The sequence below is a fragment of the Abramis brama genome, assembly GCF_963993115.1.
Source record: "Abramis brama genome assembly, chromosome: 12".
In the NCBI taxonomy this organism is placed as follows: domain Eukaryota; kingdom Metazoa; phylum Chordata; class Actinopteri; order Cypriniformes; family Leuciscidae; genus Abramis; species Abramis brama.
Genome location: NC_139974.1, coordinates 31333022 through 31358337, shown reverse-complemented (window position 1 = coordinate 31358337; position 25316 = coordinate 31333022). Strand labels below are relative to the sequence as shown.

Here is a 25316-nt window from a genome sequence, read left to right as displayed (position 1 = left end):
GCTTTTGAAGTGCCCAAATTCATTTTTCATCGCTCCGTACAGTACGCCGCTCCATTGTGCTAACAGAACGTTACAGTAGATTGTAATAGCCACGTTTCTATGCTGAATGCTCTCCCCGGGGTTCTGTAATGATGTATGCTAGCGATTTAGACATCAAAGCTAGTGTTTACGCTATCCTTAGTGAGGGTTGCCAATGCGCGAGTGTGTGCAGTCTGCTTTTGTGTAATATAATTCTGTGCTCTAATGGTGTTGGTGTGTTTTTACAGATCGATGAGCTGTACGAGGGCTTTTGCATTCAGAGAAGGTTGCGTGATGGCGCCAGTAAGATGAAACAGGCCTTCACTGCTTCACCCTCAACTAAAGGCACACGTGAGAGCCTGGCGGAGGTCAACCGCAGATACAAAGAATATACAGAGGTACATTATAAATGTTTGCTTGTTTCTCTAACTATTTGGCCATTTTTAGCATTTTCGTACAGTATATATTTTAAATTAACTAGTCTGAGGGTTGTTTGAATGACCAGTCGACTAATTGGCCCATATAATTGGTTTTTGGTTTATCTGATCTCAATCATATTTGTCTCTGAGAGGACATTTTCATAAGACAAACAGGTCTCGAGGTTTTCACTTTTAGAAGTTTAACTATTTTTGACAGCTTCTTAGAAAAGCAAAACTTGTATCGAAAAATGTCATGATGCAACAGTCAAAAATTATTTGTCTGAGTATATATGAGATGTGTATATGTAGTGGCGGTGCTTTAAAGGGAATACTAATTATAGACACTACCTTTCAGACAGACTTTCAGAAAAAAGAAAAAAAAAGATTTAATAGAGACATCAGTAGCAGTATTGTTATCTATGAGACTGTCCTTCATTCATAGTACTTAAAAAGATACCATTAAACTTAAATTTAAAATAAACCGCCTTTCTACATTAATTTGGAGAACAAATTTACAAATTTTAATGTTAGGTGCAATTAATCATGATTAATTAGACAAATGTGTGATTAACTAGTCACTTTTTAGCAATGTAATTTTAGCACAATTTAGCACTAAAAGTAATAAATATATAATATACACTCTTTTTATTTATTTAATAACAATAATGCAGATTACTTTTTAGTAAGAATAGTACAAGTAAGAAATATTTATGGCTAATAAAATTTCTCAATTCAGCTGCAATTTGTATTATTATGTGTTCCCTTCTTTTCAGAACATGTGCACTTTTGAGGGCGAGCTGGAGAACTTATTGGGGGAGTTTCATATCAAAATGAAAGGTACAGGACTTCTGCACAAAAAAAAAGGAAAATCTGTAATGTTTTTGTTGGATTTCAATAACAAACTTTTCAACTCCTTTGCCTCCTGTCTCAGGATTGGCTGGTTTTGCCAGGCTTTGTCCGGGCGATCAGTATGAGGTAAGTTGCTTGAAAAAAACTAAAAACAAAACACGAAATTCTTTCAGAACATACTAAGTTTCATGCCGTTTTTCTGTAATAAAGCCAGATGCATCTGTCTTCTATCAAATTACTTAACTCTTATATTAATTGCCTGCTGTTCTGCCAAGTACATCCAGTTCATTCGTAATCACAGCTCTCCTAGCAACGTTTTCTCTTCTGATCCCCACCAAACCCAATAAAATATTTTTTAAGGCTGTATATAACTAAATACTGAAAACTCCCTTTGCTTTATTGCTCTATTAACGATTAAGTGAACTTGTGTTGATAGCTTTTCCCTACTTTTGCCATTTTAAATTTTTCTCTTTCTTGTTGCCTCTCTCTTTCTATTCCTGGCAGATTTTCATGAGATACGGCCGACAGCGGTGGAAACTGAAGGGGAAGATCGAAACAAACTCCAAGCAGAGTTGGGATGGAGAGGAGATGATCTTCATGCCCCTCATTACAGACCTCATCAACATCAAGGTGGGCTGCAGTCTTCCGTGAAAGAGTAACGACTCATTTTGACAATTTCCCCTTTCACGCAGTAATCCCAAGTAAATTACCGGAATGGCTTTACCGGTAAATACACAAATATGCTGTTCTCACAAGCAATGCCATTCTGGCTTTTACCATTAAGAGACCATTCACACATTAGCACCAAAATACCGGTAAATTCTGTGATGTCAGTCATCGGAAACAATCTTTAAACGCCGCGCTGTTGTCTTCATTCGCCTGCATGAGGAGCAGCTCTTTAGTTTCATCTGTTCAATTTGACCGCATTTTTTGACTTCTGAGTGACAGGTGTAAGGGGATGATCACACAGTACGCATTTTGCAGAGAAAACTGGGTCTCGAGCGCAACACGCTGAAAAAGCTACGAGACATGGCACTACGTACAAAGATTTCCATCTATCACATGTTTACCGGTACTTAAAAAAACGAAATAAAAGCAGCAGAGCTTAGTCAACAGCGAGGAGTAATTGTGTCATGTCCATAAGAACTTTGATTCTTATGTCAGTGTGTTTGGATCTCGACCAGGTAATAGTCTTCATTCTTGGCTCACACAGCATAATACCAGTAATGTTTCAACTTCTCATACTGGTAAATTGCCAGAAATGATTTACTGATATTTTTGAAAAGGTCCTGTTCACACATGATCTCTTAATGGTGATTTATTTACCAGTAAATCTTATTCTATAGTAAAGACTATATGTGTGAAAGGGGCTATTGACAAACTGGGCTGTAACCACCATAGACATTCAAGAGAACACTTCCCCTCAATATTTGTAAGTCCTAAAATGTACATGCCATCCTCTCAGTCTTGAGTATTTGGTTACATCCTTGATTGCAACAAAATGTATTCCTATGAAGAAAGCTGTGAATTAAACATTGCTGAACTGAAATTTCTCAACGCATGACCTTTTTTTCTGCTAGGTGACGGAGTTAAAGGGGTTGGCCACTCACATATTAGTGGGTAGCGTGATCTGTGAAACCAAGGACCTGTTCACCGCTATGCCTCAGGTGGTAGCTGTAGATGTCAACGACCTGGGAACCATTAAACTTAACCTGGAGGTTGCCTGGTTGTAAGTGACGTTATCTAATAAAAAAAGATAAGAAGTGTGGTGTTTTAGTCGATTTAGCCTCAGTAGATGAAAGTGTTTATGTACACTGCCCTCTTCAGGACAGTCATGGAAGTGCCATAATGATTTCCGTCTAACCTTTAATGGGGCTTATAAGTCATAAGTTTTCCCCCAAGTTTCTTTCATTTTAGTGTTTCCTTTCTTTTATTACTTTTGTATGATATCAGATTGTTGTACATGAACATATATCTGCCTTGTTTTTGCAGTCCGTTTGACGTGGAGGATCTGACCCTGTCCTCAGGAAACGTGAGTAAAGCCACCGCCCTTCAAAGACGAGTTTCAGTGTACAGCCAAGGCACACCCGAGACGCCCACTTTCCAGGACACGTCTTTCTTTGTGAGTGCACTTCGGAAACTCTTCTCAATTCTGTTTTAAGTCTGCTTCTATCACTGTGAAAAACAAGTACACTTAAGCATACTTTAAAAAAAAGAGTACTTATGGAAATAAACTACTTTAAAAGAATATATTTAGGTGTGAAATGAATGTGCATGTTTTTACACTTAATTGCATGTTATAAGTAAATAAAAATGTATTATAGTTTAAATTTATATTCAATGCATTTAGCTGAACTTTTTTTTGACCCACTTAAGTAGGACTCAAGTACATCTTTATATGTAATTTCATAATTACTTCTATTGTCTTGGAAATGCAGTTAAAGTGTACTGTAAAAGTACTGACAAACATTTGTGGTAAACTAAAATATACTATAATGTAATTTCTATTTAAACTTGTATGTCATGTATTTAAATATATTACTTTATTACACATGCAATAATTAACTTGCAATTTAGTACATAAACCCTCGGTTTCACAGACAAGGCTTAAGCCTATTCCCAGATATAAATGCATGTTTGAGCTGTTTTTACTGAAAAAGTAAAATTGCACATTCAATACAATTAAGTGCACTTCTTTTTCACAAGGGTGTACATATTATACAGGATATTGAGATTTTGAAAACAGTGAATGTAAGATCACACTTTCACCTTTCTCACCTTAACACCTCAGTACTAACCTAAATATTAACGCTACTAGCTGTTGTGAGTTCAGTGTATTATTATTTTGTGTGTATTATTAAATATGACAGCACTTGCAGCTTGTGTGTGTGAATGTTCTTGTGTAGTCTGCTGTTGTGTAATGAATTGTATCCTCCCTGTGGCATCGTGTGCATCGTGGCTGTTGTGTGTGTGTCTGTGTGCATGTTTCTCGATGGCAAAGAAGTGGCAGCCCCGACGGTGGGAGGGTCAGCGTCTTTCGTTCTTGCACACGCTCAGAGAGACGCTCTTAGAGAAACTCAGACGCAGTCGCTCTTTTGGCGATCTGGCCGCACTGAGACCTCGCTCAAGGTCCAGTCTGGAAGTTTACGTGAGTCAGGTCACTGTGTGCCCTGCCGTTCTGAGTGAAGTCTGTGTGTCACTTTTCTTTGCTTGCATTTTCTGCTTTAACATTTGTCACATTTCTCATACACAGGTTTCTTCACACTCACATTCACATATACACTTTTTTAGACTAGTATTACTGTTCAAAGACCCCATGAAAACAAAACTGTGGCTTTTAGTTCATGTCTGTTAGCTTTGAGGCCTATTGTATGCACAGTTCACAAAACAAACATTTAGCAGACACATTCATATTTTAAACCTTTCACTTCCAGGAAGATGGACTTAAGATATTCACAAATATTATCCCCAGGTCATTTAGAAATTGTTTGTTCAATTAAAATAAAATCGGACCAAAAATCACCCACTTAAACTAGAATAGTTAATTTTACTGACATGTAAATGTATATGTTTAAGCCACAAATCACAATGCACAAAATATTATCCTAGTACATTTTTAAACACAGGTTATCGCAATTTGAAAGACAATTTGCTTTTGTTCAACCTACAAAAACATTTGGGAATTCCTGTGTTAAACCATTTCATAGAGGTTTTTATTTCTTTTACTGCTCCTTAGTGTGTTGGAACTTTTGGACTTGAATTATTGTTTGCATCTTTAGATCACTAAAGCAACATAAATAATAGTACTGACAAGACTAAATGGCATAAGCAAGCCATACTTACCATATTTTCTTTATCTTTCAATCGCACAGTCCACTTTACCAGATGACGTCTTTGAAAACGGAGGATGCGGTGTGGCCGAATGCAAGCGTCTGTCCTTCACCTTCTCTGACGTGTCAAGCCCCGCCCCCATCCAGTCAAACCCCGAGATCACCGTCACGCCCCCTGAGACGGACCCTACCTCTCAACCGGCTCCCGTCCCTGAGGACAGGCCAGTTGAGGAGGAGTGCGTTGAGGAAGACTGCGGCAGTGTCAGCACCAGCGATCCAGACCTGGAGTGGGACCAGGTTGAGGGCCAGGGGCCCGGCACAGGCTCCGCTGCCCTCTCGTTGTGCTCCGAGAGCCAGCTGTCCGCAGTGGGACCGGATGATGTGATGTTCCTGGAGCCCAACATGCCTGATGAAGCCCTGGAGCTGAAGCCAGTGGAGCTGGACGGGGAGGAAGGCAGTCTGACCAGGCAGCTGGTGAGGAGACTCACCTCTTCTGACATGCTTCCAGAGACCGGCGCTCTGAGCTGGGCTGGAGAGGGCAGCATTACTTTCCTGGAGAGCAGCCTGGAGGAGGCCATTCAGTCTCTGCTCCTGCTGCTGGAGAGCTTAGGCCAGCGCTGCGGGGAGCTGCAGGACTTGGAGCAGGAGGTCATGAGACTTGAAGACCTGCTCAAGGTGAATGAGTTCTCTGTTTGTGGTCTTCAAACTTTAGATGTTTTGGTGCAGACTCAAGTTTGATTGATCGTGAAGTTTGATGCGTTTTCTTAGCAAGAAAGCCATCTGAACTCAGGAAACACAGTTGGTTTGAAATGGGGTCGGGAATTAACAGAGGCTTAGAGCAAGAATGCCACCGAAATTTAAGATAAGGGGGCAAAAGATGCCCCATTTACAACTCAGTTATTGAGATTGTCATCAGATTGTCAGATTGTACTGATGGTTCATGGTTCATCTGGAAGTGAACTGTGGTAGATGACACATTTTTTTCTTTCTTTAAAAAAAAATGTTTTTTTAAGTATACATCTAAAGTAAAAACAACCGAATATATATAGTTTGCTTAATAAAAAGCTGCCATTGCATATTTTGATGTACACAGTATTTATATGAAATATACATGGTAGCTTAATATTAATAGGGATCCACCTATATTAAAAACCTGGCCTATATTGATAAGTTGCTAATTATATTATATTATTATTAAATTGCTAATTTTATATTTAAAATATAAAAAAAGACTAAAAATAAAGAAAGAAAACAATTTTCAGTATGATTTGCTAAATATTACATTTAACAGTGTTATTCAACTATTGGTGTTTTTAAAGATGAACTTTAAGTGAGTGTTAGATGATGGCAAAGATAATCTAAATGTAAAAATAGAGGAAAGGAGCAAGAACAAAGATATTATATTGTTTATCCTTGAACATTATATTGTTTATCCTTGAACATTACAATGTCTTTAATGTCATTTTTGATCCATGTAATATAATCTTGATTAAAAAAAAGTATCAGATTTTGCAGGAATAAACACCAGCGATATCTGCACTGATGTTAAAGCATACAATGGTTCAGAAAAACTCAAAATGGACACAAGGGAAAGCTTTCAGTTAAATTCTGAATGAACAGTCAGTGAAGGGTGTTGTTGTCTCTCCTCAGTGCCGTGTTCCTGCCCATAGGAGCCGCTCATCAAGCCTCAGTTTGACTGTGGAGAGCGCTCTGGAAAGCTTCGACTTTCTTAACACCTCTGACTTCGATGACGATGACACAGGAGATGACGCGGGCACCCTCTCACGCTCCGTTTTTATTGACATGGAGTCAGAGCGAATCGGGTGAGTTGGACATCACACCATTTGGTGACCTGGTTTCTCTCAGGAACTTCAGTAGTTGTGATTATGCAGCGCCGCCTTGTGGTCACAGTATGTCTTGCACATCTGACAGGTCGGTCCAACATCCAGAAGCAAGAGGACACCTGAGTGAAGCCCTCACAGAGGACACTGGTGTAGGGAACAGTGTGGCCGGCAGCCCGTTGCCTCTCACCACGGGAAACGAGAACCTAGACGTTGCCATCGTTGTTCATCTACAATATTGTAATCATCTAATTCAGGTGATTCTATGTTTCCACCTTTACAACTTTTCCTTCTTCTCAGACTCCATACAATAATGATATTTCCTTTGTCTCAACTGCACACATACACCACAGATTGAAGCATATCAAGGTGTTTTGTTGATATAAAATGCTGTTTCTTTATGTATGGGATGTAGTTGTTGACCTCAGGAGGAAGGCAGTCGCAGCACAAGACATACCTGCACAAACTAGCAACTGAAACTCTCCTGTTGGAGGAGCTCAGTGAGAAAAACTTTGACAGACCGGGCAGCTGCACTTCAGTGTCGGATGGTGAATATATCTTAGATGTTTTTTTTTGTTTTCATGTTCCTTGTGGGAGAATTTTGATGTTGTTTCAACAGCATTGCCCATTTTTACTTATCACTAAAAATAAAGGTGCTTTAATGACATTGATGGATCCATGAAGAACCTTTAACATTCCTAGCATCTTTCCTTTGCAAAAACGTTTCTTTACAGTGGAAAAAGGTTAGATTATTAATGTGATAGCTCATCCAAAAATGAAAATTCTGTCATAATTTACTCACCCTCATTTTGTTCCAAACTTTTATGAATTTCTTTCTTCTGTTGAACACAAAAGAAGATATTTTAGAGAATGTTGGTAACCAGACAGTCGATGGACCCCATTGACTTCCATAGTATGAAAAGAATGGGAGTCAGTGGGGACCATCAGCTGTTTGGTTACTGACATTCTTCAAAATATATATTTTTGTGTTCAGCAGAAGAAAGAAATTCATACAGGTTTGGAACAACATGAGGGTGAGTAAATTATGACAGAATTTTCATTTTTGGGTGAACTTTCCCTTTAAGTCACCATAAAATCAAAATGAACCATTCTTATTTTTTATGGGACATTGCAGTATTTATTATAAATATAGATTTTTTTTTTTTTTTTTTTTTTTTTAAGTAGTCTGTCCTCTTTAATCTTAATCTTTAATCAAAAATAACTTCCCCCTCCATCTTGCAATGACATCTCTTCTCTGAAGAAAATGTTCTTCACATTTAGAAAAAAAGTGGTTCTTTTAAGAACTGTTCACTGAAAGGTTGTTATATGGCGTCAATGGAACTTTTATTTTTAATATGAGTATATTTACTTCAAAGCTTGACTTTTAAAGAGTTTGGGCTGTTTGAGTTAAATATTGTTGCTCTTACAGAAGCATAACTACAAATAGCATCATATACATTATTATAGCACTTAGTAATGGCTTTAGAAAGTAAATAAAAAGTTACCGGACAGAAATGTGTGTGTGTGTGTGTGTGTGTGTGTGTGTGTGTGTGTGTGTGTGTATAATACAAAATAATTCAAAATGTCATGGCACCTAAGAATTATTTCTGAACAGTTTTTTCAATTCAACCTCCCCTCTCTTTGTTTGGTCTCCAGTGCTGCCTGAGCTGGTGGAGCGGCCGGCGCTGATGTCTCTGTGGTCCGACTGCAGTGGTGGTCTGTTCCACACTACACTGGACCAAGTGTTAAAGCACATGCATCTCAGCTTTGCCTTGCCACTGCAACAGATTCTGCCTCACTCTCCTGACTCAGGTAGTGACAATAACACTCTGCAGAAGGAGACATCGGCAATCTGCTGAATTATTATGAATGTAACATCAGCGTTCATCTGCCTGTGTTCGCATGTGTGTCCAGTGATCAGGATGGTGGTGAATGAAATGGTGGACAGGAGCGAGCTGGCCTCTTCCTCATGTCCGTCGCCGTCCTCTATGGCACAGGATGTCCTCACCGTGTTTCAGTTCCACCGCTACTCTGTTGAACACGATGTCACGGACATGGAGCGACACCTGCTGGATTTAGCCAAAGAAGGTAAGATGTTTTTCTTGAATAATAATAATAATAATAATAATAATAATAATAATAATAATAATAATAATAATAATAATTCGTTGAATAGCTTTAATAGATTATTAGCATAGTGTAATCTTTCTCTTTTGTGTCCAAACCAGTCATGCTTGAAGAAGCCCTGAGCTGTGGGGACACAGAACGTTCTCTGAAGGAACTACAGGAAGTGTCGGTCACGTGTCTCCAGCCCCGGTCTCAAACCCTGTGGGCCGTGGCTGGGCTGCTGACCTCTGATGACCCTGACGTGATGAAGGCCGCTACTGCCTTCCTCTCCTCTGCTGCCCAACACAAGCCCTTCAGGTCAAAGGTCAGTCGTTTACCTCATTACATGATTTTAGTCTATAGCCAGGTTTATATCGACATAATCTAACATTCGAAAGTTTAGGGACAGTAAGATTTTTTTTAAAACGCTTTGGAAAAAGTTTCTTATGCTCAGCAAGGCTGCATTTATATGATCAAAAATACAGTAATAACAGTAATATTGTGAAGTATTATTACAACTTAAAATAACTGTTTATATATTTTAAAATGTAATCTATTCCTGTGATGATAGCATCATTACTCTAGTCTTCAGTGATCCTTAAAGGAACACTCCACCGTTTTTTGAAATAGGGCTTATTCACCGTCTTTCCTACATTTAGATAGGTGGGCAAACGCATTTTTGTCTCAGTGCATGCATTGTTTTAGTTTGGAAGCGCCACCGCTAGCTTAGCTTAGCATAATGAATGGAATCCTTTGTTGCCAGCTAGCATGTCATGAGTAAAAGTGACAAAAAACGGTGGAGTGTTCCTTTAAGAAATCATTCTAATATGCTGATTTGCTGCTCAAGAAATACTTATTATTATTATCAATGTTGAAAACAGTTGTGCTGCTTAATATGTTTGTGGAAACTGTGATACATTTTGTTTCAGGAGTCTTTGATAAATGGAAAGAACAACATTTATTCTGAAATAGAAATCTAGCATTATAGATGCCTCTACTGTCACATTTGATTTAATGTGTCCTAGCTAAATAAAAGTGTTAATTTCTTCAAAATCTAACTTTTAAACAGTAGTGTATTTCAAAGCAAATTTGGAAAAGTTGCATAAAAATGCTGGATAGAAATACCAAGATGTGAATAAAAATGTCCTATATGTGTAATAAACTATGACAGAAACACATTTACAGAAATAAAATAAAATCATAGAAATAAAAATTTAATAATAATATAAATGAAGAAATTAAAATATACAAAATTAAAATATTAACAAATTAAATGTGCAAATTTGAGTAATCATGGTGCTTCAGCAGCATGCAGCACAAAATGAATGTACAGCTGTTTGAGGACACGAGGAGGAGATCGAGTAGTTCATCTGGTCTATGTGTGTTTTTCTTCAACAGGCTGTTGATTGTTACACACAAGCCTTATCAGAAGTTGGCTTACACACACCAAGAGCAGCATGTGCCGCTCTGAGCTGCCTGCAGGTCAGTTTCACTGAATCACACGTCCCTTCAAACTGAAGCTCAAATCATGTCAGTGATTGGCTACTTCAAGCCTCTCTGTGTGTCTGGGGTTATTTTCAGGCTGTGGAGAGCATTGACGCCGTGGTGTTACTGTGTGACTCAGCGGATGAAGAGCTCCACCAGATTGCCATAGAAACACTCCTCACTTTTGGTAAAACATCCAGTCATACACATGACACACCGGCTGCACAATTAGTCAATTCAGTGATACTTCTTGTTTTCGCTCTTTCTGCAAACGAGTGTCTGACCCATTCTAGACTGCTTTTTATTAGACACAAATGTTTATATGTGTATTTTTGGTCTGTTTTCTCAGAAAATAAATACTGAACGATCAATCTTTTGGGAATATGCTAGCACCAGAGTCCCTGTGGATCCATAAACTTAATAAATACGAGCACTGCACCTTCAAAATCAAAAAATTTGTCCGTAGAAAAATAGACTCAAAGGTCTAGTGCGACCGCAGCTTTAATCAGAAATCAAATACATTTCAAAATAAATATCTCTGTGTATTTATGACTTGCTTTATGATTAAAAGGGAGGAAAAGAGTAAGTTCAGCATATAGATTATGCTAGTATCGGCACAATAATCTGTTAATTGCCTTTCTTTAGTTTAAACGCATTATTATTGTATCAGAAAACTCCAATATCAGTTGACCTCTAATTCGTATCTATATTTAGTATTGATACATAACCAATTTCAATACATGGGTATATATTGAATAAAACACGTTTTAAGTATTTTCAAGTTGCAGTTCCCCTGTTTTGCTGATATAAGCAGTATTTAAGTCACTGAAATCAAAATTGACAATTCTTTTTTTTTTATGGAATATTGCAATATTTATTATAAATGATTTATCAGTGCATATATAATATATATCATTTTTTTTAAATTCCTGTGCCCTCAATCTTTAATCAAAATAACTTCCCCTCACTCTTTCAGCGACATCTCTTCAAACCTGTTTAATTAAACTAATATAATCTGAGATACGTGATTTATTTTGAGATTATGGGTTTGTTCTCTATGGCAGGTCTAATAAGTCTTAAACTTCATTTTAAAAACTCTGCAGATACTCTGTTGCACATACATTGTCTCAACTCCAGCCTTCCTGCGTCTTACAGAGCTTGTTTGTGTGTGTTTCTGTTCTCAGGTGAAGATGGGCGTCTGGCATACGAGCAGTTGGACACGGTACCGAGGGAGATTGTGCGGCTGGGAACTCGCCGTGGTAATGCGGTTACCACTTCATTTTAGAAAAAAATCTACTTATCATCCTCGTGACCCCTGCACACACCTGGCGGGAAATACACACGACCTGCTCACAAGTAGAACAGTGAGGTTTTGCCTTCGATGCAGGCCCATATCTTGAGGCCTTCATCACGAGCTCTCCTTTTCTACAGGATGTTTTCATTTATACTACTCGTGTCGCAGTGGTCATGAGTCGTTGTTGCTGATTGAACAATAAGAGTATTTATTATTGGCAGTTAGTTATTTGCAGTTGTACTGTCAGAGGTCGTGTAAATAGCACAGCAAATTTAATTTTAATTTTGTCTTGGGATTTATATCTCTGTACGTGCCGTTCCGTTTCAGGGATTACAAGGGACCGTTTTAACTGCTCGAGTAATGCACAAGTGAACTTACTATAACCGCTGGGAAAGGAGGGATTTTAGGTGTTGTTCCAACCCAGCCGGACAAATGAACTACTAAAAAAAACGGCGTGGACGATGGTCTGCTGATTTACAGATCGCTCGCTTGCCTTCACTGGTCAGGAGTGAATATTTCTATGGACGACGGAGCCTGTAGTGGACAATTGCATTAACATGGTACTAATACCTGGGTACATGGGATCTTGCAACAAGAGCTGTTTGGAGCCCATCAGAGTATCTGAAAATGCACTTTTATTCAGTCAGAGAAGCGTGATGCATTACTGTGAATTCTGGTTTGTGCATAAATGAAAACTGGAAGCTTATTTGCTCTGTGATCCGAACTTGCTTCTGTGCCTATTGTTACTGTTCTACTACTGAGTCACGTGACTGTAATATCATTTAATTTATTTTTTAATTTTTCTTCACTATAAATGGTAAGATGCTGCTTTGACCCTCTCAAAAAATAAATAAATACTGAAAAACAGATTATATTAATATTGTACTAAACATCTGTTCACAATATGATTAGGTAAAGTCAGGATTTGCTATTATTGAGGGGCTACTATATATATCTATAGTTGGCATTTTACATATAAAAAGATGTTTTATTGAGCAGTATCACCTTTTATCAATGTACTTGCTGAGTTCTACAGTATTTGTGCTGAAGGGAACCTTTCCTGAACGTCTTTTCAGTATATTTGTGCACATGACCTGAAAAAACGCTCTGCTAACCGAACGCTTGCCTCGCTTTGTGTCGTTAACACACACCCTATGTTGGTCTCTCAAATGTGAATTTACGCTTATGGCGACAATTAAAACGCAGTTTTGTAGATCACCGTACCTATTTTTACAATTTTTTTCTATGACATTGAGAATTGTATGAAAGCAGGGGCTTAAATCCATCAAGAGAGCACATTTCGAGGAATGTACTGAGTACGGAAAGGTTACTGTAAGTATTTGCCTCAGAAGCACAACTGAAATGTTTCGGGAAGATTGTTTGCTAACATGTTAAACATGTTATGTGGCATCTACTGCACAAACTCCTAAAGCCATAATGATACCGTAGTCAATATATTTAAGGCTTGTTTTGTGGTTTCTATTTATCAGAATTATGACATATTCAAAAATGATTCTTTTTCCTGTTTTCTGTATTCAGTCACAGAAACGTTTTCCTGTTGCTTTGTGAGGAATGACCACCGTTACAGTATTTGACCCTGGGCATTGGTGATCACTCCTTGAGAATTTCTTTCTTTGCACAGAGAGATCAAGTGAAAAGGTTGAATTTATTGCCTTGTATTCATTTCAGACAGAAGCTCAGTGAACTGCATTTTATTGTTCAAACCTCATTAAATTAGTGTCCTTGATAGGAAAGCTGTTGTTATGGTTTTGTGAGCGTGTGACTGTACATGTCGAGGGCTTGAGCGCTCAGCTTGCCGTTGCAATTGCTTTAGCTACTGTTTGAATGAGAGCGGCTTTCACTTGATGTCACAATGCTAATGTTCCCTCATTGTTTAAATTTTTTTTTGAGTTTACTGTATTTCCTCTGCTGAAAGTGGCAATAAAATTTATTTTTGCATAATTATCACGACACTTTTTTTTTTTAAATCATATACTATCTTTCAAAGGTTTTGAAAAAGGATTCAGTGAGGGAAGCATTAAATTGATCAAAAGGGAAAATACTTTGTAATAAATTCCTATTTTGAATAAATTTAATTTTTTGAATTTCCTATTCATTGAAGAATCTTGGGGAAAAATGTATATCAGTTTCCACAAAAATGAAGCAGCACAATTGTTTTTTAACATTTATAAGAAATGTTTCTTGAGCAGCAAATTAGCATGTGACACTGAAGACTGGAGTAATGATGAAAATTACACTCAAAGTAGTTTAATATTTCACAAAATCACTTTTGTTTAACTTTTTTTTTAACAAAAAGGGAAACATCAGCATTTTTGATATTAACAGATCAAGAAACGATCAGAAAAGTATTTCTTACTCTGGAAAATACAGTAGGCCTACAACTATGTACACTCACACAAAAATAAAGAAATACATGTCATATAACAAAACAATTTCAATGAATGATCCAGTCTCATATTAAGCATGCTGGGAATTAGAATTTTGCAGTTTTTGTCTAACACAATTGTGTAATGACAGTGTAAATGTAACTTTCTTTTGCAAATACATCATGAATTCAGCTTTCAAACAGTGTTTGTCTTCTCTTGTATTGGGACCTGGCAGGACAACTGCGGAGTATCCCATGTATCAAAGTATTAACTCCGGCTATAATCTTGATGCACTGTTTTATTAAATCACCAGAGCACAAAAAGTTACACATTTGCATTTAGTTATGCAAATTTACCAAGCAGTAGAAATTAAAGGACAAATGGACAGTATCTGAAGCATATGAACTTCTAAACATGTCTGAACACTAATTGCACAATGTTGAAGTAGGAAAAGCTGTACGAAAGCTTTCCTCTTTGAAAAGGCACCAAACAGAAGTCAAGAATTTGGACTATACAACACCCTACTAATAAGCTATTTCTCCAGACAGCAATCTCTCCACAACAGCACTGGAGCTGCTACCTGCTCAACATCCTCTGTTGTAACATCCTAAATCACCCACCACCACCTCTCTGGAGAAAATGGAGTCTGGACTGGGACAGCTGGCCTTAAACTACCTTCAGGAGCTCCTCAAGGTTTAGGATTCCAGCAGAGCTCGATGAACGATGCTCTGCTCAAGACAGACAAGCTGTAGGTTGCACTTACACCAGGAAGAGAAGAGATCAGGAGAAAAGCACATGTACAAAATAGGAGTTTATTTCCACTGTATGCATTCAAGTTTACATATGTACACTGGCAGTGAATATGAACTACAGGTACTGAAAATATAAGCCAATTTACAGCAAAGATAAAAGTATTAAAACAAGGTGCAAAATTGTCCTAAAAAGGCAAAAAGAAAAATTCACGTAAGACCAAACAACTGGTCCATCACAGTTCTTTTTAGTTCAATATTTTCAAGATCATCAGTTCAGCTTTCTTCGTTTGTGAAGTCATCCTTATGCGTTACACAGTGGGGTGATTGTTCTGCGTTTAGTTCAACACTGTTCAGGCTTTCATCAGAATCACTCTCATCTCCATGTTCTTCTTGATCCTCGTCATCTTCAGGCTCAAAGGCGATCTCACGCAGCTCCTCTAGATTGTCTGGACTTTTACCGGTTAATCTCTGATTGAAATGTGAAAAAGCAAATGTTAACACTGGCATTATTTGAACATTGAGGTTACTTTATTCTTTGGTCCCACCATAATGGTAGTTAAATCTTTGCATTCAAATCTTGGCAAGGCTGACACCACTATTAAACGGCATAAAGAACAGAGCACTCACTTCGATCATGTCGGCCATGTGTTGTACATGCTGTGCCAGCTCCTGTAACTCATCGTTCTCACTCTTCAGTTGAGCAATCTGTTCATCTTTGGCTTCAATGTCTTTGTGCAACTAGTTTTGAAACAAAATAAACAGGCATCACATTTAAATAAAATAGTAATCATACCAGGGGGAACTTTGACAAACTTCCAGGGAGGCCAAATAGGTCTTAATTAAAAGACTCTTCCCCCAGATAATGTACTAATTACAGCTACCTACGGTCACGCTAAAGCAGCCCTATAAAGAGAAATGGAGCAAGAAGGCAAATCATTAGCAAAATCACCCTTTCAATGATTAACTCACCTTTTCATTTTCTTGGAGAACACTGAACAGTGCTTTCCGCCTCTCTTCTGCCACCTCCTTCCAGTAGGAGGACCCAGGAGTTTCTGGGGAGAAAGAGGAGAAACATCCAATACAATGGCTGCATCCGAGAAAAAAGAAAATTACAAGTCGTTTTATTATTAAAGGGATATTTCACCACTGGAAAGATGAATGTGTATTTAAATTTGGTCACTTATGTAGTAGAAATGTGAAATTTTAGAAGTTGGTGTACGGTAAAAGTATGGACTTCAATAAAAGGTCCACCATTTAACAATTACCGTTAACAGTGGCTACGTTTACATTCAACCAAATAATCCGTTAGTAATCAGATTGGTGGCTCAATCGGACTGAAAAGCCTTCATGTAAACACCTTGATCCAATTGAGCTCGATCCGAATGAAATTTCGATCGGATTGAAAGGGGTGGATTATTCCTTTTCTAATCCGATCGAGAACATGTAAACACTTGATAGGATTGAAAACCGAAACTGAAAGGACTGAGCATGTGCAATGACGCTGAAATAGCGTAACGACATATGACGCGCAGAATGAGCTGTTGAATGGGTGTCATATGAGTGTCCAGTCATCCTAAAATTCTCCTTTCACTCAGCGTCTGTGAAGTGGAGCAGAACAACGTCCCACCAGTCCCTGTTTTGGATTCTCATCCACAGATGACTGGTTTTGAGCATGGGGAGGGGCATTTTTACAGCGTGATAAATATAAGCAGCACGGCACAACGGTTAATATGCTCATTTACTCCAAATTATGACCAGAAATGGATAAATATTAAGTCTGCGGTTTAAAACTATAATAAAGAATCAATGTAGGAGAATAGTATGTGCAAACAGCAGGGAAACTCTGTAATTGTGCAGTGTGCGCATGTCAAACTATTCCGATTTGAAGCTTATGACAAACGCGCACATCAACCCGATCACATGTTTAGCGTTCATGCAAACTACATTCCGATTGATGAATCCAAATGAATTCAGGCCGAACTAAACAGTTGTGCATGTAAACGTAGCCAGTGTTTCTATGCATCGCAAGCGATTGAGTGAACGAGAGGGTCTCGCTTATAACCCATCCAACATATCTGCGCTGGCTGCATTTGTCCTGACGCGTCACAACCGTTTGAAGCAGTCTGCACTGGACATAAGGGAAACTTGTGCACCATGTCTTCCTGGATGCATGATGCTTTAGAGTACTGAAACGACCATTGAAATGCCACGACCAGTTTAATCTTTCAAGGTCTAAATGCAGTGAATTTTGGCTTGCACTACTGAAAGTACAGCTGAATGTCTTATGGCTTTTGTAGCAAGGGCACTGCCATCTTGCAGTACTACAACCTGTGTATTAATGAAGATCATTATAGTTTGTTATATAATAGCGGTCACCAAGTAGTTGACCAATAAAGGGTTTTTGTCCTTTGCTTTAACACTGTAAAACTCATCGTTACATCCAGAAGCAATGCAATAGTGGCCTCTTCAGTCTTCTGGCTTTCCAGTTTCCATCTTTCATGGTCTGTCTTTCACTATCTGCCCTTCTATGTCTCTACAGTTGTATCAGTTTAACTCAGGCAAGACAACAAACCCAGGGAAGTCAAAGGTTGTACTGCAAGATGGTGGCGCTGTAACGAGACAGCTTTTTCTACTTCATTTTAACTTGACTAACCGCTTAATTTCCACTTTAATAGTCAATGAACAATAAACTAGGTTAAGAGAATGCATTAACAAACCCAAGCAATTAGTCTCTGCATGGCAGCATTAACAGGAATACCTTGGCAAGAATTTAAATAATCCAATCAACGCCTCTGAACCATGCGTGATAACTTACCTTTGATCATGAGCTCATAGGCCTCCTGCGTAACCCCCTCAGGTTGGTTCTCATTTTCTGGACTTGTGGATTTTACAGCCACCTCTGCTTTCACCCTCTTTGAACCTTTAACCTGCTCTGCGCTCCACATCTTCCTTTTAGGAACCGATTTGCCATTCTAAACAGGGTGAGATTGGCTTTAACAGTCACACCGTTTCACTCCAACTAAAGTCTTCAAACTTTACAAAGTCCAAAACGGCAACAACTGTTAAATACCTCAATTATACGACCAAGGTTCTTATTTACAGCAGACGGCTGAAGGACCTGGAGCGTCCTCCTTCCTGATCCCACTCCAGATGTTGGCGCTACAAAGAATTTCTGAAAAGAATAAAGTTAAAGAATTAATCTCAGGGTCCTCAGGTGTCATCAGTAATAAAGAATTGAGGATAAAGGCTCATTTTGGTGAGATGGAAAACTGAGCAACTCTATCCATGCACACAGTAACAGGCTCATTTCACCTGCCTCAACAGTCATTATTCTCCTCTTACACTTGTTAAGCTGTCAGTTCAAGACGGCAACAAGCAAGGTATCGGAGCAACTCCACGTATCGGTCGTTCTAACAAGCGTGGGAAAGGGGCAGGTCACACATCAGCTGCATGCCGTAAACACCTCCAATTCCCACGGGCAGCTATTGGACCGCCTGCATTATTATCCAACTGCAACATTCTTTAACCTGTAATTACCGTGGGAACTCACCACTGAAGTCTCCTTATGACCAACTGCAAGTTTGGAGTTGGTTAATGTTTTCACTTATACAATACAGTGGCAGACAGATGCACAAGTTACTGGATCTCAACACACTGACAATGATTAAGTCAGAGACAGAGCAAGGTCTCTCGCAGTTCAGTTCATCCTAACTTGATCGAGTAGTTGAATAGTTGACATCATTCTTTCCCTTTTTTACAAAACTGACCTGACCATTATTAAATAACAAACATAAGAACACCATCCACTAGCTTTAAAAAAAAAATGAAATCAACCTACAGTTCTTAAGGAACATTCAAGTATTATTATAGAGGATTTACCCAGTCACATTACTCTAAAAAGTCTTTAATCAAAATAATGTCCCCTCCCTTTTGTAGTGGCATATACATCACAACAGGGAAGAAAATACTATCACATCCATTTCATGCCAACTTTAGGGGCCATTAATCAACATATGGGGATGTTGCTAGATTCTTTAAAAAACATCAACTAACTCGATCACCTAACAGATCAGTGATCCGGCACCAATTTTACAACGAATAGTAACTGAATTAAATTCAGATTCACTGAGCTTAAGTGAGATGTTCTCAGATACCTTGATGTTTTCAGAGGGATTCTCAGCATGTTTGGGTCTTCTGATGGAGCTCATGTTTCACCTAGAAAACAGTTCAGGAACCTGTGACAAATTCATCAGCTTAAAAGAAACATGGTGATATGTCGTTGACATGCCCATAATTAAAAAGTAAAAGAATTTTTTCTTTTTAAATAAAGCAAATGCAGTGTACTTCATGATAAATTGTAGGAATATAATAATAATAATAATAATAATAATAATAATAATAATAAACAACAACAACTCTTAAATTCATTAATTGACTACACCGTATAGATTACCAGGAAATTGAAGATGAATTATTGTACGTTACATCGCAGTGGTTTATAAAATGTCAGTGAGCTGAAAATTCATGTCAACCATTTTATATTGTTGACTAAAGTAACGTTAACGTTATTACTAGTGAAATGGTTAACGTGACAAGACTAACTTGGATAATAACCAAACCAAGCGTTCGATTACACTAAAAACCTAACGTTAAATCTGGTGTAACATTATGGCGTTTGGATTGTCTTCAGGTTATATATAGATGAAGATCATGAATATCTAAAAATCACAAGCCTACATCAAAAGAGGAACAGGCCTTAGTCTTTGCCCACACAAACTGAATGAAACCGAGCCACACTCGTAACTTACATATAAAACATTTAAACGCACAACTGACATTTCTTAAAATCAATGGAAAGCCTTAAATAACTTAAACGACCAACGGTCAACATAAACCACTCAAACTAAAGAAGAATACTCACGGAAAATGAACGATAAGCACGCACTGCTAACAACAACTCACGACTTCAAAACAGCTTGGGTGTGAAGAGCGCGCCACTGGCTTAAGTACTGCCTTTGTACCGTCACGTGACGCCGAAATTTCGCGCGGATAGAGACACGTGGTAAACAGACGTCTTTTTTTTGCAGTCCATGTGATCAAGGGATATTTAAGTTCACTAATTGAATATTATATAATTACTATCCATTTCTCAAAATTGAAACGAGTATTATGCACAATTAAATTATGTGTATATGTTAAATCTTTAATAAATAATGGTCGAAATGACAAAAAAATAGTTTTCTTTTTATAAATTCATGTCTGTATCTACATTCAACTAACTTATCTATCCTCCACGTTGGCACTTTAAAACCATTTTAATCATTAAATCCATGTTACGACCCTGCCAATTGTTTTCACTACCGTAGTTTGTAACAGCAGCAATATTTGCACTATTAATGGTAAGTTAAAACTGAGTTGTAACAGACAAATAATGGGAGTATTTGAGACATTTGCGGAAAAAAAACTGAAATACAATGTCGTGACACGTTTAAAGAAAACGTGTCTCACTCCTCTCTACATAAATCCAGCTGACAGAAGCGCTCAGCAGCGCGCGCTCCTCCTCTGTCACATGTGCACAGCTGCGTGACGCGCATCGGCCATTTTGAGTTGTTTGTTCAGCGAGGTCCGCTTGTTATTTTCCAGACAAACGCAGATCATAGGGCCAAAACAGTCGAAAGAATCGCTCGAAAGACATTTCACCCTTTCCTTCCATCATTATGGGTCCATCGCGATGCAGATCTCGCCGTCTGTTACCTGAGAGAACGGAGGATTTCGGTCGGTTTGTCAGTTTATCTTGACATGGCATATACGGGTGTGTGACGACTGTGAAAAAGCTCGAAAACAAACGGAGACCATCAAGCTAAACCTCGGCCGAGGATCGATTCATCCGGGGCGGGTTTTTGTACTGAGATCGATGTATTAATACGTGTTAGGATTGTTTGCAGTACTTGCTCGGATCAAAACGGGCTTGAAAGACAACTCGAGAATAAAAAATGGAGAGAAACAATAGTTAGCTAGTTAGCCAGCCACTCATCGAAGCCAGTCTATGCTAGCATCGCGATAACAAAAAAAACAGGCAAACACAAAATGTAACAGTCGGTTTATTGATGATAACTAGCTTTGAATGCTCTCGTAGATCTTATACTGGTTAGAAAAGAAATGTAGCTCCCTTCAACCAGGTTATCAGTCGGTGGCGTGTGTGTATTCAGCTTAGCTAGCATTAGTTTGCTAGCCAGCCACAAAATAAAAGCCTCACAATGAAACTCAACCGTGGCAGGAGAGCTCGTGGGCCCATTTTATGCCCTTAAACCCCAAGATGTCTAGCAAACTCTGTGTTCTTACTCCGTGCCAAGATCTCATGGCGTCAGCATTTCTCTGCCATGGTTGTCTTTCTCACCTGTCATTCAGATGTGCTTTTATGAGACCGTTTATACAAAGACATGGATACAAGCAAGAGTCAATACTGGAAGAGACTTTCCAAAGTCAAATCTCTTGGTCAGCTTTTTAGATAACTTTAAGCAAGGTTTATTTATCTAAAACCAGGGATCTGTCCCCTCACACGGACTCGCACACAAAACTGTCGGTATGGGTTTTCAGTGTAGCAGGCATATGTGTTTTCTGTCCTTTATTCAGTAATACAACAGTTTCTCATATATAAAAAATTACTAATTGATCAGGTCGTGTTATATGAGTGGTTTCTTTTAGTTTACGCGTAGCCTTGGCTTGATTGTTTGTTTTAAAAAATGGTGTAACTCATCAAAACTTAGACAAGTGTAAAATTACTTGGCCCAAGTGCACTACCCGGATTAAAAATGACTTGATTTGATTTCACTAACTTTATTTAATTCAAATTAGTATGTACTGCAGGTAGTGCTTGGTTATAGCTTCTTTAGTTTTTAAAAGGGTTTGAAAACCACATATGCTACAGTCAAGAAAATAAAAAAGCGAAAAAGTCTGCGTTTGGAAAATCTTACTGTCCGTAACAATGGGAGACCCAAATTCTCGCCGGAATCAAACTAGAAACCGACTCCGCGCCCAGCTACGGAAGAAACGAGAATCTCTGGCCGATCAGTTCGACTTCAAGATCTACATTGCCTTTGTATTTAAGGAAAAGGTACGTTGACTGATTCTGTATGAAACCAAGAAATGATTTGGGAATGGACTGTTCTAATATGCCCTTCTACCACCTTTACAGAAAAAGAAGTCTGCACTCTTCGAAGTAGCTGAGGTTGTACCTGTGATGACAAACAACTATGAGGAGAATATCCTCAAAGGCGTGAAGGGAACAAGCTACTCCTTAGAGAGTTCTTTAGAACTTCTCCAGAAAGATGTGGTGCAGTTACACGCGCCTCGTTACCAGTCAATGCGTAGAGTAAGTATTGACTCGCAACATTTTTGAAGGTTGTTGCTGTCGGCAGCATTGCGATCGCAATGGTCCGTCTTGTCTAAAAATCCACGCGTCATGTCGTTCGAGGTCGCTTTCTGTTTCGCAATCTCACTGATGTTTCTAAATCTGTACAGGATGTGATAGGTTGTACCCAGGAGATGGACTTTATCCTTTGGCCCCGCAATGATATTGAGAAGATTGTCTGTCTCCTGTTCTCCAGATGGAAAGGGGCTGAAGATGAACCATTCAGGCCTGTTCAGGTATAACTCTGTCTTTCCTGGCTCTTGCTTCTTATTAATCAAACTTGGGGTTAGATGCTTGTTCAAACCCTTGACACCAAGTATTCAACTTTAGCACTTACGCCATTTGCACTATGGACATGAGAGGTACATAAAACCTTGAGTCTTGTTGGTGAAATATTGAAAATCCATGTACAAGTTTAATGCTGTAAATGTAAATCAGACTCCATTTAGTTACATTTACTTTCCAACATTCGCAGGCCAAGTTCGAGTTTCATCACGGAGACTATGAAAAGCAGTTTTTGCATGCTGTTGGTCGGAAGGACAAGGCTGGGATGGTTATGAACAACCCCAATCAGTCTGTCTTTCTCTTCATGGACAGACAGCACTTACAGGTTGGTTCATTAAAACATTAAGTATAACACTTTTTTTTGTATTATTATTATTATATGTTTGGTTGTACATGCTAATTTCCTCTTTTTACATTTAGATTATCTGTGCCTTCAGCTCACGTAGTGATTTTAAAGATTAAGATTATTAAAGACAAGTAAACACAAAAAGAACAAATAAACAAATTGGCAATCACACAAATAAATACAATTTTTCAAAGTTGTGATTTGATAGTGTTTTAAGATTTTCAGGTACAGAAACTGTAATCAAATGTAAAATAACAGTGCACTTTATAAATAAAATCTGTATTACTTGTATAGTCAAAGGGTTATTCAGTCAAGAACAGCGAGTGAATTTTCTGTCTTTTGTTATTTGATTAACTTTTATTATAGAGCTTGAGCTGCATGGATCCAATATAATGTTACACGTTTTCTTTGTCAACTGTTTACGTTCACATAAGACATAACCAACATGTTTATGAGGATATTTGTCCGTGTGAGTGCAAAAATATATATGAGAACTTTAATTATCGTGCAATATTCAGTATGAGAGGCAGCTTTCTGGATGCGTGTGCAGCGCAGAAAACAACGCATGGATCTTCTTTCGCTTGAATGGGTTAAACTAAGTCCACTCAAAGGAATCGATAAGCAGAATCAAATGTTTTAATTTTATTACAAGTATCCGATTCCTGACCTTGAGCATCCAATTCCAGATTGGAATCGATTTTCGATTCCCAACCCTATTTATAGACAAAAATATAAAGTCATTTCTTGGTCATCGTTGTTGGTCAGAGTTTTAATATCAGTGAATTCCTCATAATTACACAACTTATTATAATAGCCTAATGTTTACTGTATAATATTTAATAACCTACTTTTTTAATTTTAACAATTTTTCGTAATTGCCGATAACCAAAAAATAACTGATTGACTTGTCAGTATTGGCCAGAATTTTAGTGAATCCCATCTTCTTATACCCTAATATTTACTGCATAATACAGTATTTTTTTAATAACCTTTTTTTTTCTTTCTTCACAGACTCCAAAAGCCAAGCTTACAGTTTTCAAGTTGTGCAGCCTCTGTCTCTACCTGCCACAGGATCAGCTTACCTGTTGGGGGGTTGGAGACATTGAGGACCACCTCCGCCCATACATGCCTGACTAGGAGAAACGCACGGAAGACGCCCCTCAAGGCCTCGAAGCAAGTTGTCCTTATCTACACATCCCTGTTGAATAGAATTGAACTTGTGCTTGGAACTCTCCTTTTTGTTAACCACTCATTTTCATCTTGAGATTAATTTAGCTCCTTCTTTTTTTTGTATCCCTCCCTTGACCAATCTTGGTTTGGCTCATCCCATCTCCCCTCTCTTTGATCAGTTTTTATTTGAACCTGCATGAACATTGATTTTGAGTGGTTCTCTTGGAGCTGCACCGTCAACAATACCAGTCACCGAAGGAACTCTTTATGTTACGGCAACAAAGCAAAAAATAAACGAGAGCGAGAAAAAAGGAAACCAATGACAGATGTCTCTCACATGTGATCTTCTAGTGTCGGACTGGCTTTAACATCTGTGTCATGAGGGATAGTTAACATGGTTGTTATATTGAGTAGGGATTTCATGAGTAATGACAATCAGTGACAGAGGACGGAAGAGCCTGGGTAGTCTTCCTCAAAAGGCTTCTATTACAAAATGAACAATACTTAACTCATTTGGTGTAGGCATTGCTTCTCATTCAGTTACTGCCTTAGTTTTTGCTGGACATTTTAATTTGAGTGTCATTCCTTGCCTATAATATGACAAACCTTGTTTGTTTTTATCATTTCTGGAGTAATGGTGCCTGATGGGGGCGGAGGTGCGGTGTATGTATTTCTTGGATGGTTGACATAAACTGTCAGGTGGGGGAATTCTGAAGCTGTTCTTTACTTGGGATGGTAATAGTCACCAATTGAGCAATTCCTGCACATTATACATACAAGCTACTGATACCAGGTGTAATCATTGGTGGTGGGAATGTGATGGGAGACTAATGTTCAAGCTTGTGTACCTAATGAGAAATTTCGTGAAATGGATCATTACGGATTTGTTTTTCTTTTATAGACCACCCTGTTCTGAGAGTATTAAATATTGCAGTGCTTGGGACTTGGTATCTGTAAGCCATCCTTGTCTGTTCGTATGGCATAAAATCATTACTTTTTCTTCCCTTTTGAAATTCTATGTTCACATTGAAGGGGAAGGTGGGTCTTTGTCTTTATTTTGATGTACCCATTGTTTGAATAATTCTGTTGAAATAAACGCTGTCGAACATATCTTAACACAGTG

The 25316-nt window shown here is 38.3% G+C and overlaps 3 protein-coding genes across 5 annotated transcripts in view; 2 read left to right on the top strand and 1 right to left on the bottom strand.

The window, feature by feature from the left end:
• Window positions 1-13807, top strand: part of ripor2 (RHO family interacting cell polarization regulator 2) — a 64385-nt gene extending 50578 nt beyond the window's left edge. For all 3 annotated transcript variants that reach the window (XM_084130912.1, XM_084130910.1, XM_084130911.1), the window contains exons 7-22: window positions 267-416; window positions 1211-1274; window positions 1369-1412; window positions 1791-1916; window positions 2867-3015; window positions 3279-3408; window positions 5159-5791; window positions 6767-6939; window positions 7049-7214; window positions 7373-7505; window positions 8614-8769; window positions 8872-9045; window positions 9186-9388; window positions 10462-10545; window positions 10645-10735; window positions 11733-13807. In XM_084130912.1, coding sequence (XP_083987038.1) covers window positions 267-416; window positions 1211-1274; window positions 1369-1412; window positions 1791-1916; window positions 2867-3015; window positions 3279-3408; window positions 5159-5791; window positions 6767-6939; window positions 7049-7214; window positions 7373-7505; window positions 8614-8769; window positions 8872-9045; window positions 9186-9388; window positions 10462-10545; window positions 10645-10735; window positions 11733-11833 — 2577 coding nt within the window. In that variant the 3' untranslated portion in view covers window positions 11834-13807. The remainder of the gene's footprint in view (window positions 1-266; window positions 417-1210; window positions 1275-1368; window positions 1413-1790; window positions 1917-2866; window positions 3016-3278; window positions 3409-5158; window positions 5792-6766; window positions 6940-7048; window positions 7215-7372; window positions 7506-8613; window positions 8770-8871; window positions 9046-9185; window positions 9389-10461; window positions 10546-10644; window positions 10736-11732) is intronic.
• Window positions 13808-15025: 1218 nt separating this feature from the next.
• gmnn (geminin DNA replication inhibitor) lies at window positions 15026-20558 on the bottom strand. The gene is made up of 7 exons (XM_084130920.1): window positions 19903-20558; window positions 19136-19196; window positions 18052-18153; window positions 17797-17953; window positions 15951-16033; window positions 15609-15719; window positions 15026-15449 (listed from the first exon to the last, which is right to left on the bottom strand). The coding sequence occupies exons 2-7, from the start codon at window positions 19187-19189 to the stop codon at window positions 15255-15257; spliced, it is 702 nt and encodes a 233-aa protein (XP_083987046.1). The 5' UTR covers window positions 19190-19196; window positions 19903-20558; the 3' UTR covers window positions 15026-15254.
• Window positions 20542-25309, top strand: cUnh6orf62 (chromosome Un C6orf62 homolog). Its single transcript, XM_084130921.1, has 5 exons — window positions 20542-22095; window positions 22177-22353; window positions 22503-22628; window positions 22868-23002; window positions 24035-25309. Exons 1-5 carry the CDS (start codon window positions 21967-21969, stop codon window positions 24158-24160), a joined length of 693 nt encoding a protein of 230 aa, XP_083987047.1. The 5' UTR covers window positions 20542-21966; the 3' UTR covers window positions 24161-25309.
• Window positions 25310-25316: the final 7 nt, after the last annotated feature.

Excerpts from the sequence above, each read along its gene's own strand:
- gmnn (XM_084130920.1), bottom strand. The coding sequence starts at position 19,189 with ATGAGCTCCATCAGAAGACCCAAACATGCTGAGAATCCCTCTGAAAAC. Across the intron at positions 17,954-18,051 it reads ACCTTGGTCGTATAATTGAG|AATGGCAAATCGGTTCCTAA; the intron begins GTATTTAACAGT and ends CACCCTGTTTAG. Across the intron at positions 15,720-15,950 it reads TTCTCCAAGAAAATGAAAAG|TTGCACAAAGACATTGAAGC; the intron begins GTGAGTTAATCA and ends TTTCAAAACTAG.
- cUnh6orf62 (XM_084130921.1), top strand. The coding sequence starts at position 21,967 with ATGGGAGACCCAAATTCTCGCCGGAATCAAACTAGAAACCGACTCCGC. Across the intron at positions 22,096-22,176 it reads CCTTTGTATTTAAGGAAAAG|AAAAAGAAGTCTGCACTCTT; the intron begins GTACGTTGACTG and ends CCACCTTTACAG. Across the intron at positions 22,629-22,867 it reads AACCATTCAGGCCTGTTCAG|GCCAAGTTCGAGTTTCATCA; the intron begins GTATAACTCTGT and ends CAACATTCGCAG.